Genomic DNA, 12,244 nt, shown 5'->3' with positions numbered 1-12,244 from the left:
TGCCCTGGATTTCATCTTAAAAATAGAAAATAAGGTGCTTCCCCCCCAAACTACTACATTCAAAGTCATTTGTGGGTATGTGCGTATGTTGAGGAATGAGAATGTAGGACTAGATTAAAAATAACTGTGGCGTAGGATCTACCATTATAGAACAGAGACAAGAATGAAAGGGTGGTTAATCCGAATGAATGTGAATAACATCATCCTTTTTACTCAACATAAAACTAGCAATTAAAAAGATATTTTAAAAAGACTCATAATAAACCATGAAGAGTGACTCAGACTCTAAAAGAGATGAAGCACTGTGTCTACATTCTGATCATTTAGAGAATGTTTGCTTCAGGGGAAAAGCTGTAGCAAATGATATCAAATTTTTAAGGTAATTTTACTTTATTCCTATTATGAAGATAATACATGTTCATTATGGAAAATGTAGAAGTGGCAAAGAGGAAAAAAGAAAAAGACAAATAATCCACATTCTACCTACCATCCAGTAATAAGTATTTTGTGTTATGCTGAATGTCCTTTCAATCTCTTTTCAATGCATATCAACATATACCTTTAACAGAGGAATTCATTACATCCTGTTTTTTGTTTTGTTTTGTTTTGTTTTTACCTATAATGAGACTGTATTTTCAAATATTCATCTTTTCACTTTTCTTTGCTTAACTCTGTAAAATAACCTTTGCTTTAATAAATCAGAGGCATCCACATTTGTCTCGGGAAGATTTAGGATTGTTTTGACAGGAAGATGAAGGAAAATAAAGCATGGCTGATTAACTTCTGACTAACAAAATGGAATTTTTGAGTCCTAAGTGAGATATTTTTCTTCAAAGTCATTGTGGAGAAATAAAAGGACAAAATTTCTTAAGCTGCTATTAACAAGACTCAGAAGCTCCCAAACAGCTCAGATAAGGTGACCTTACAATTTATCTTTTAAAGCAGATCACTTTAGAAAGTGAAAGAAAAGGCTTTGAGTAATTGTCAGGCCAACGGCAGTAAACTCTCCTGGGCACACCCCCGCATGCACACACCCTCTCCACAGGGTATTTGACAGAAGCTGTCAGAGTGCCGCTGCAGGGCTGCTGTGTTGAGGGAGGAGGTGCCCCTACCACAGGGGCTATGGGGTGACCAGCCTAAGTCAGGGGTGTGGGGAAGATAAGCATGACATGGGGATCTGTAGTGACAGTAAGAGCCAAAATGGAACTAAGTCTGTAAGCAGAGACACCGGGTCCTCAACAAAGTGGATTGGTCACCAATTCAGGGTGAAGGCCCAGAAGTTGGACAAAGGATGACGTGAGCAAGAACAAGGACCCACACATAATCTGGGGGCCTCACTCCCCACCGCCAAAATAACATACAACGTCAGTCACACACACACACACACACACACACAGATGCCACTGGGGAAAGGAGAGTGTGGAGGATGAAGGACTCAGAAATAATGGGCACCATTTTGAGAGACTATTTTAAATTAAAACAAGCTGTTTAAACTTGAAGAGACAGATACCCTATAGTTGGCAAGTTTGAAGTTTTTCCTACTAACAATGAAAGCCATGAGGATCAATTTTAGAAAATAAATTTTATATATGCATCTGAGTTGTGTGCAAATTTCTAATTCTGCTACCCACTTGATAGTGAATATATTTGCATGTCACTGGTCTACTATTACATCATCTCAAATGGTCACAAGATATTATAATTTAGAATTGTTTTTTTAAGCACAAGTTAAGAAATCAAAATATCTCTTTAAAGTATAAACTCATTTGTCCCTATATAAACTCAAAATCTTCTTAGTATCTGTCAGTCCCTGATAAGTTATGCACCGCAAGTAGGAAGAGCACAAGTTTAGCTCCCAATTTTAAATTCTTCACCATTCAAATCAGAAGAAGAGCACATTATACTCTAAGTTCACTTATACAGAGGTGAGCAAACAGGCTTCAGTATCGTCCTGTTATATCAAGATCAGGCTATGAGAAATCGATTCTCGTTTTATTATGAATTTATGCTGTCCTATAGACTTTTACCTCTGGGCCTTTCTAAAGTATAAAATAGAGGGTCCCAACCCAGTGCCTTTTGGGTTTCTGTGTGTGTTCATTCTATCTGCTCATTTGTTCATTTCCTTGATGAATGTTAATTGAGCACCCACTATGTTCTTACCCTTTGCCCTGAGGCTTGCTCTTTTCACTTCTCATTATTGACCAAAAACCCTCTTTAAAGGCTCTTCTCTCTTCTCTCCAAAGTCTATGCTGTGTGCATGGAAACCACATAAGCAAACTTCTTTAAAATATACATAAAATAGGAGTTAATAATCTTTCGGTTGAGGACCTGAGCTGTTAAAGGTAGGAGGATGGAGGCTTGGTGGAAGGGGAAGCATTTACGGATTTCAAAAAAGAGGCAGGCTGCACCATGTGGTTACTAAAGGCTTTCGGATTTGCCTTTTCATCCCATTTTGTGAGTGTGTACTGGAGATGTGAGGAGAAGGATGCTGGCTAGAGAAGGGCTGGGTCACCCTACCATGGCCCTGAATCATGTGAAGGACTCCAAATATTGCCAGGTTAGTCCCTGAGAAAGTCGCTGAATAAATACAGGAAGAATGATACAGCAAATTAGAAAATGCATCTCTATTTTCTTTGCAAGTACGCTAATGGTACCTTGTGGCCTTGAAAGCGGATTCTCTGTGCAGTACCTTAAATAGACATGAACTCCCTGTTCAGACAGCACAATAGAGTGTAAGTCTGAAGAGCATCACAGAAAGCTCTTTAATTTCTTTCCCCAACCCAAATGATTTTTCTGTAGAAATCTGTAAAACTATGAACTTCCCTACCCCACAATGAACACTGAATTTTATTTTTCTTCCTTTTTTTCCCTTTCTCTTTCTGTTTTCTTCTTATTATAGGGAGGTGGGGGGGTGAGGAAGGGAAGAGTAAAATGCACAGGCTCTTTAATTAGGGCTTAGACGGGGAGAAAAGTAATTGAAATATACATAAAATTAACCTGAGCTCTTAAAACTCTAGGTGTCACCATGGAGACCAGAGCATGAACTGTCTCCATGGAGACTCGAATGAATTTTTGGGCTTTAAATTATCATCACTTATTACCTGATGTCGATTTGGGCAATGAAGAGATGAGTTAAAATACATATATAAAAATATAAGAAGTAGCCTCACATCAGAGAATTTATTAAGGGCAAATCTAGTTGTTCTGGTTCTTAGAATTCCATTATTCCAATGAATGTGAAGATACCCCGAGAGAAAATTTCCCCCAACTCAGAATTTCTCATGGAATCATCTAATGATACAACTCCACAAATGCTACAGGAATGAATAGAGAAAAATAATTTCTAGAAAAGGCCTCTCTCATTCAGAAGCATCAGTGTGATGCAGGTGAAATGGCCCTGTCCATCATAGCTGTAAGGAAGAGACAGTGCCTAGGCAATGCCTTATTCCAGTAATGCACCAGAGATTCTTTTAACAACCATTCTGTGCATATCACTTTATCAGGTCTGTTATATACAACCGTTTTTAATATGTGAAGTGAAGTCGGACAGACTTGTATTACATGCAACATAAAGAGAAACACAGAAATCATGCAAATGCTTAAACTCTATAAGCAGAGGTAAATAAGAATCTTTCCCAGTTACAGATTCTACTTTGCAAACCTAGAGGTACAGTCATTTAACTGATCAAATACTCAGCCCAGAGGCCACTTGAATGCTATATCATAGATAGTATTCATCAATTAAATAAAAATCACTCATAAAAGATTAAAATTTAATAAGAGTTTCAATATATATATAATAAGTCAATAGAAAACAAACAATTATGACCAGAATGCATAAAAACAAAATAGTTGATCAGATCATTCATTTGGAAGTTTATATAATTTGAACTTTATATAGTTTTGGTTTTTTTTTAAGACAGATTTTGGTGACTTCTTAGATATGGAAGGGAAGCAAGGATGACAACTGCATAGTCAGCTCAAAGAAATCAAGTATTTCTCACATTTTATGATAAGTTCTCATTATTTAGGTGGTTATATTCTATAAATTTGTCACAAATAATTAGCAAATACTGAACCATTGCTCCTAGGGGAAATAAAGGAGTAGGTTCCTGTGAGCCTCTGCTCACATTTTCATCAACCAATCAATATATAACCTGGTTTTACGTATGTTTCTGTTTAAATATACCTTATTTGATATCTTCTGCTGATTCATTCACATTGAACTCACAGCACTGTAACTCATGACTGAATGAAGCCTGTGTGACATCTATTTTCTCCACAAGGCACATCACAGCCTTCTTGCACATATCACTAGATAGCACTCCAGCAGTAGGTGGCTATATCAACAATGAAATCAGCAACAAAAAGTACAAAAATGCTAAATAGATCATGAAAAAAACCATACTTGTTTACAGTATGAGAGCTGAAACAAGAAGGCAAAGTGTCACTTTGATCTAAAAATGGGAGAGTGACTAAAAAATTTTGCCTCTCTGCACATGTCCATAAATGACCACGAAACTGCCTTGAGTATTGATTTGGGGTTATAAATACATTTTAGCAAGTAGGCAAATTCACAAATACAGAATCTGCAAATAATGAGGATCAACTGTACTTGCGGACTATAGAGAACTATTTTTATTTCCCTACGAGGTTGCTTCTTACTATTCCATTGCACTTGCCTGTGAGTGCAATGTTCTCTTTTGTGTATCTATGGAGCTCCTATTCTTCCTTCTAAACCCTGCTCAGGAAACTACACACACACAAACCTCTTCCTGTTACCTTTACCTCTTATACTCATCTCTATTTTGCACAAATCAGATTATACTGAATTTAATGGCATTCTCCTTTACAGGTCTACAAAATTCCTTGAGGTCCATGACCATGTCCTAATACACGTATATAACCTTTACTGTGCTTACTATGTGCCAGGCTACATGTTAAAATGTGCTTCACAAACAATACCATGTTTAATCTTACAAAAATCCTATCATCCCCAATTTACAGTTGTAGAAACAGAGGCCTAGAGCATTCATGTGACTTGCCATATCACATGCTGCAGAGTTGATATTCAAACCTAGAGTCCAAATGTGTAATCATTATCCTAAAAAATTAGTATTAGCTACCATATGTTTTTGACTGCTTACTATGTACAAGCATGGTGTTAAATGCTTTAGACAAATTAACTCATTGAATCCACTTTATCTGTCTCTGTGTCTCCAACACATAGCAAAGTGCATGACACATGAATGCTTGTTGAATTTCCTCCTGTTCCCAAACGTTCTTTCTAAAACTAACAGCATAAGAACTCTCTACATTCTCAGCAGTGACCAGAATGACTTTCCGTGTTAGATCACATTTCTCCCCCACCAAATTCCTCATCTCCTTTTCATGTATGTTCTTCGGTGGTTTTGCTATTGATGTCTACGATGTCCACAAGTCATGGTAGGGCAGAAGAGAGCAGAAACACTGTCCACTTGAAAAAGTTCTTTGTCTTTAACACTAATTTCTAATAGTGATTTATATTATGACCTACATCTTTATAGAGTAACAAAATCATGGAAGAGCTAAGTGTTTTGCTTGAGGTCTATGAGGTAACCCCTATATGAGGCTAAAAGAGGATTTTCTACTTCCCAGTAGAGCTTTGGATTCCAAATCTATCTAGCCTCTCACACTCAGTTCAAAATAGGCAGAGAGTCAGTTTTAGGGATGAGAACTAACAGTAGGGGAGTGGGCTTGTAGGAAAGTGGAGAGGCTGTAGAAAGTTTGCAAGGCAGAAACTGCAGGGTTCCCATACATTACATGAATAAATGGGATCAAGGAGGGCTTAGACAACTCATCTCCCTCCTGCTCTCCCCTAATGGACCCTTCCTTTCATGAGTAAGTACTGTTATCTCAGAAATGTGATTTCTAGGCCTCTGCAAACACCCTCTCCTCCATCATCGGTGAGGGTGATCTATAACCTCTGGTGGACAGGGACCTGCAGGGCAGGTCTCAGTGGCAGGGCAGGGCTCTTGGAGGCTTTCCTATCTCTTCCTGCGCTGCCCCAATTCTCACTCCCACCCTCTTTACCTCTCCTTTGAAGATCTTTCTTCCCTTTCTTTTTTCTCCCTTGTCTCATCTCCCAGTCCTCTCACTTGTCTCATCTTTCTCTTTCTCACCTCTTCCTTTTCCCTTTCTCTGCTCTTCCCTTCTTCTTTTTTCTTTCTCTTCGCTATTTATTCCATCCTCTCCACCCTTGCCCTCTCTCTATTACTTTCTCTCCTCCCCCATCCCTTCCCCCAGCAGCCGGGAACTGCAGCGAGCTCGCTCACCAAGAATACACCAACACGGGTTTCGAGTACTTCTTGTGATGGGAGCGGAGGGTGAGGGAGCCCTTGCGCTCCAGCAAGTCCGTGGGTCCGAGCTCAAACCAGTATTGCCTACTGCTGCACCAGTCCTGACAGGAGCTGCCAGAACTGTCCATTGAGGCGGGCCACATTCAGACCTCGGAGGATTTCTTTCTGCACCTATTCTGCTCCCCACGGTAACACCGACCAGGATTCGGCGTCTCTGATCTCCTGAGCAACCTGGGGCGGGGTCAATGGAGGGGGCGGGGCCAGTGGAGGGGCGGATCCCTCAAATCTAATAACTCCGCTTTCCAAGCACAGTAGTTACTGATTAGAAAGAAACTACATTTCCCAGAATGCAACGAGGGGAGCGACCCGCTTACGGAGAGGTTGGGAGGGACGTCCTCGGCCTCCTGGGATCTGTAGTTTCACCCTACCACCAGCCTAATCCTGAGAGTGGCCGGCGGAGTTAAGGGGGACCGCCGGGTCAGGTAAGGGTTAAGGAGACATGAGCCCAGAGCAGGTCTGCTCTGGCTGTCCTTGCAGAAGTTCTTTTTACCATCCATCATCTGTTGCCACCACACCTTCTACTTACAAGCATGTAAGTTTAACCAAAAGGGAGCAAGAGAACACCCCTCAAGCCCTAAAATATGTCATTTATATAGATTTTCTGAGGAGGAGCAGAATCATTCAGCAAATCAGCTAAAAAGTCTGGGGATGAAAAAGCCCTGACTGATTCTGGTTTCAGCTACTTTCTCAACCTTTATGAGCACGAGTTTCTTCTTCTGAAAAAACAAAGTAGGGGATGGGACCGAGGAGGGGGCAGGGTGAACACAAGAATCTGAGGTCCCTTCAGGCTGAAACGCTGAAAGACCCAACCTCTAGCTACAGCGCAGGGCTCTAGGGCATTCAGCTCCCTGAGACCTGCAGTTCTCATTTTCACACTTGATATTTTATGACAACACAAATTCATCACATTATTGTGTTGTTTAATATGTGACAAGGAGATTTCAAAAAGATTACCTATGGCATTGCTTTCAAGAAATGATTGGATAGCTGTTTTGTAGGAGGAAGGTGCTTATTTCATCTTTGACTTTCCAAGAGAGGAATATTTAAGGCATGAGAATTCTCCTCCCCAGCTGAGTTGAGCACCATAAAGGCATTAGTGGACTTCATCATGGCCATCTCTCTGGCCTGGCATGATGCCTAGTACAATGCATCATTTCAGAATATGGATGAACAAATGAATGAATATTACATTTGAGTACTTTAGATTTACCTGGGCTTCCATATATTCCAGAGGTGTCCTACTTTATGAAGACCACATCTACACAAAAATTCAAACTTAAGAACACAAATTAAGAGACATTTCACATTACAAATGGATTCTATAGTTTGCAAAAGATTTATTACAGCACTCCTGTAAATAATGAAGTGCTCTTCCGGATCAGTTTTCACAAATTTGATTACACACAACTAAGTGCTTCTCTGTCGCCTGTGGTACCCAGTGTGGGCGCCTGTGGTATGATAAGGCCCCTATTTTACTGACAGCCACAGTTAAGCCATGTTATTTAAAACCAGTTAAATAGTCCACTGTCACCAGCGAAGTGCTAGTAAAGTACTGAGCCTATTTTAGCCCTTTTCTTCTTGAAGAAATGAAAAAGAAAAATAGAAATTAACTTTAAAAAGCTAAATAAGATCCATGCTAAGGTCAATTCTGCCCAATAAAGCAAAACATATTGCTGTTACTCCAAAAATATTATCATTATTACTATCTGTTTTTTGAAATTTTATTTTACTTATGCTTAAAGTGTATTTACTTTGCTTATGCTTAAAGTGATGGCAACATAATATATTTGTGACCAAGATGTCAGATTTCTGCAGCCAGTTTGACTCAAGAGACAGAGGCTGCCCAGAGCCAAGCCCTTTCTGAGGTACGCGGACAGGTACTACAGAGATTTAAAAGCATTTCAGCACACTAAGTAGCAATAAGTTAAGAAAACAAAACAAATGTAGCTTATTATTTCAGAGTTCCTTAAATCAAGTTGACAACCTAGTTTAGTCTAATAAATATGCTTTTTTTGTTATACTCTTTCCCTTTATCCCAACTTTACCAGCTGTATTGTCTTCTGTGTCTACTAAACACTTTTCAACATCCTTGTTTTGGGATATATGAGATAGACTCTCAGATTCTTTCCGTTCTCTTTGTATACACCAGTACATTCTGTGGAATTTTTGCTTTGCTGATTCCTTATCGATGAAATAGGAAGAGAACAGAAGGGTTTTGTGAGAATTACATAAGATAATATAGTGAAAGCAGGTGGAACAGTGCCTAATGGATGCTTAGCCCTCAATTAAATTTCAACTACTCCTGCTATTGGTACATCCTAACTCTGTCCTTATCACTTGGGGAAAGTACCCTAAAATGTGCTTGTTTGTGTGGAGTTTCCTAAGTATAGTTTCTGTTTTTCAAGCTTTGTCTGTTTACAAGGTTTTTTAAATGAATATCTTTTTATTATATTTTAATATGAAATTTAACAGTCTGAATCAGAAAAATGTTGGCAAGATATTTGGATATGTTACCAGTGATAATGATGGTTTTGTATTCATATGGAATCTTTTCTCTTCAAGACCATTAATAAGCTTTATGCTTTTTAAATGTGAAATCACTGATCCTCAACACACTTGAGTTATTCCTGTTTTCCTCAAACTTCATCAAACCAATGAAGTGTAGGGGTTAAAGCAATGCCTTCTACGTAGATTAATATCTTTTCACCATAATATCCTTGGGACAAGAAAATTATAGTTCAGGTGGCTGAAACAGGACTTTTCTGTAGGAAAGTGCAGGCAGACCAACTCAGGAAGTGAGAATCCCCATCATTAGCCTACTCTAATATATTTATCAGTTTTATCAGATTATTTAATAAGTTGCCAAGAAGACCTGACCAGAACAGCAAACCTAAAACATGTAAACCAGCCAGATGTAAATGGTCACAGGGGCAAACCTCTTCAGCATCTCCTTTCTCTTCCTGTCTTAACAATCATCTGCTCGATTCCAGGAAAGCACCTGCCCAGAAGCTTCCAAAGTCACTATCAGCATGTTTTCCCCCCAGCATCAAACTTTCTTCTACCAAATGTCATGCAATTATGCTGAGAAAACAAAAATCTAATTCTGTAAGAAAATTAACTTGTACTATCTCCATGTTGAATCGTTTAAATCTACAAAAAACTTGTATTTAAATTATATAATACTTAGAAGTTTAAAATTAAGTATTTATGTCCTAATCAAAGATTGATTACATAGTATTTTTTAAATTCTCTAGAAATAGGGAGCTCCCATCACCCACTATATGTATATCTAGGGGTTCACTTGAAAATATTTTATACAAAAAAGTTGGAGTCCACCTCCTACGTCAAAATGAATGAGATTTCTGGTCTTCCTCAATCCCTCCATGGCCCCACTTCCATCTTTTCCTCCTCCCTCCCCCTTCTTCCTTTTCCCACATTTCCTCCCTTTATCCCTTTCTTTTCCATGCCCTACTCCTCCTCTTCTTCCCTCCCCTTCTTTCTCTCCTCCTTCCCTCTCTCCCTATTGCCTCCCCCTCTTCTTCCCCCTTTGAGAAATGGTATGGATTTCAGAGTCAGAATCTGTTGTTGAGCACCCAAGAGAATCTGGTACAATTCAGTTATGTGAAAAATATGAAAGATCCAGATATCAGGGCCAAAATTTATATGAATAAGCTCCTGTTTAATGACCCAGGAACTCTCAAAAGAGTCAACTCTGACAAAAGCTCCAATCTTCTTTCCTTTCCTTTAAGTATTCATAACTACCAGTGGTCTTTTTTAGAATGAATTTAACCTTGAGTATGATTTCTCTGTACTTCTAATTTGTGTTGTTAACCTATTAGGCATTGACTTGCTCTCAAACAACTGTTATTAATTAGTATATTGACTAAGTGCTGTCATGCAACAGGCATGATTTCTAGAACTCCTACTATCAGCACAGAGGATTAATTTATTAAATATTCAAAGTATGGTATTCTATAATTCAGCATTTCCCTTATTTTGATAGCCAATGAGTGAGATTCTTTGGCAGAACTGTCCATAACTATTATGATAAAATTTTAATGTCCTGGATTAGTAATGATATGTTCTAACATAAATGTAGATTAGGGATTTCTTTAACATTCTACAGATTGGATATCTTTAATTATTCAAAGACTGAATATCCATTTTCACAAATGATCTAAACCCTTGGTTTCTTCCTTTTCTCCCCTGTGCTGCTTCAGTTTCTTGGCGCCTTTACTGTTTATTAGCAACAAGAATGAGACCATGTAGCTACCAGTTAACCATTTTTAGGAAAGGAGTGGTACTTGAAATTAAGTTCAGTATTGTGGCTTTCTTTGTTTCTTGTGCTCTTTAATCTGCATAAAGGAACATCCTCTCCCAGGGAAGAAGCTCAGAGAAAAGAAACTAGATTTGGGCTCCTTTTGCTCCTGGAGGTGGTGGACATTTTCTCATGTCCCCACAAGACCCACCCTCAGCTGCATGGTGAGCAAGCTGGTAAGAAACCCACTGAAAGGCTTCCCCCAGAGGATCAGGTATGTGCAGGAGGTTTCTGGTTGTTGAGTACACCAAACACACAGCTGAGGATGCCAAGTCGCCAGGCTGGGGTAGAGGTCAGGAACTCAGGGAAGAAGCTGGAGAATTTCCAGAACCTTGAAGGACTTTTTGAGTATTGCACAATTTTGAGTTTCTTGTGTTCAGCGGGCATATGTCAGACTTGTGGTGCTGTTTCCCCTGTTCATTAAGTCTCTGTTTACAGCATCATGTTAGGTTGCTTTAAACTATAGAGGCTTTCAGGCTATTTCAGGAGAAGGATCATTTTCCAAAGGGCCAGGGCGGGACTAAAAGCAACTATGATAACATTAAAAAATAATAATAAAGGAAGCAGACTTAAAGATTTTCAAGACCAAACAATCATTTACATTTTTAGCCCCCATTCTGTGACCAATTAGTACAGTTAACCCTTAAACAACTCAGGTTTGAACTGCACATGTCCACTTATGTGAGAAATTTTTTCAATTAATATATTGGAAAAGCTTTCAGAAATTTGTGACAATTTGAAAAAACTCACAAACTGTATAAACTAGAAATATCAAAAAATTAAGAAAACAGTAGGTATGTCATGAATGCTTAAAATATATATGTGATACTAGTTTATTTTATTGTTTACTACTATAAAATATACACAAATCTGTTAAAGAAAATTAAAATTTATCAAAGCTTCTGCACACACCTACAGACCATACATGGAGCCATTTGCAGTCAAGAGAAATGTAAACAAATGTAAAGGTGCTGTATTAAGTCATAACTGTAGAAAATTAACTGTAGTACATACTGTACTATGGTAATAATTCGGTAGCTACCTCCTGTTGCTACTGCAGTGAGCTCAAGTGTTGCGAGCATCCCCTTGAAACGCCTTTGACGCTCATCACCTCCACTTGAGCAGTTTGGCTCTCCAGCAAATTGCGCATCGCAGTAAAAAGCGATCTCTTGTGGTTCTCACATAGTTTTCATCATGTTTAGTGCCATATTATAAACCTTGACTAACACCATGGGACCCAGAAGAAGTGCCACTAGTGATGCTGGAACTGCTCCCAAGAATCCCAAGAAGTCATGACGTTACAAGAAAAAGATGACTTGCTTGATATGTACCATAGATTGAGGTCTGCAGCTGTGGTTGTCTGCCATTTCAAGATAAAGGAGTCCAGCATAAGGACAATTGTTTAAAAAAAAAAAGAAGCTGCTCCTGCAGCTTTGCCAGCAGGCATGAAAACCCCACACTTTCTGTGAAATACCTTTTTATATCATACTGAAAATGCAGCTTGTATGTGGGTACGGGATTGCTTTAA

The 12,244-nt window shown here is 38.8% G+C and overlaps 1 protein-coding gene across 1 annotated transcript in view; it reads right to left on the bottom strand.

Annotated features, from left to right (window-relative positions):
* The window catches only part of CFAP95 (cilia and flagella associated protein 95), a 78,252-nt gene extending 71,786 nt beyond the window's left edge, over positions 1-6,466 (bottom strand). The window contains exon 1 of the mRNA XM_064579586.1: positions 6,315-6,466. Coding sequence (XP_064435656.1) covers positions 6,315-6,466 — 152 coding nt within the window. The remainder of the gene's footprint in view (positions 1-6,314) is intronic.
* Between the last annotated feature and the right edge of the window lie 5,778 nt (positions 6,467-12,244).

The sequence above is a fragment of the Mirounga angustirostris genome, unplaced genomic scaffold (genome assembly GCF_029215605.1).
Source record: "Mirounga angustirostris isolate CCGP_5_RB_7025 unplaced genomic scaffold, mMirAng1.0.hap1 SCAF_15, whole genome shotgun sequence".
Taxonomy (NCBI): Eukaryota; Metazoa; Chordata; class Mammalia; order Carnivora; family Phocidae; genus Mirounga; species Mirounga angustirostris.
Note: the sequence above shows the minus strand (reverse complement) of the source record. Positions and strands in the feature narration are given on the sequence as shown.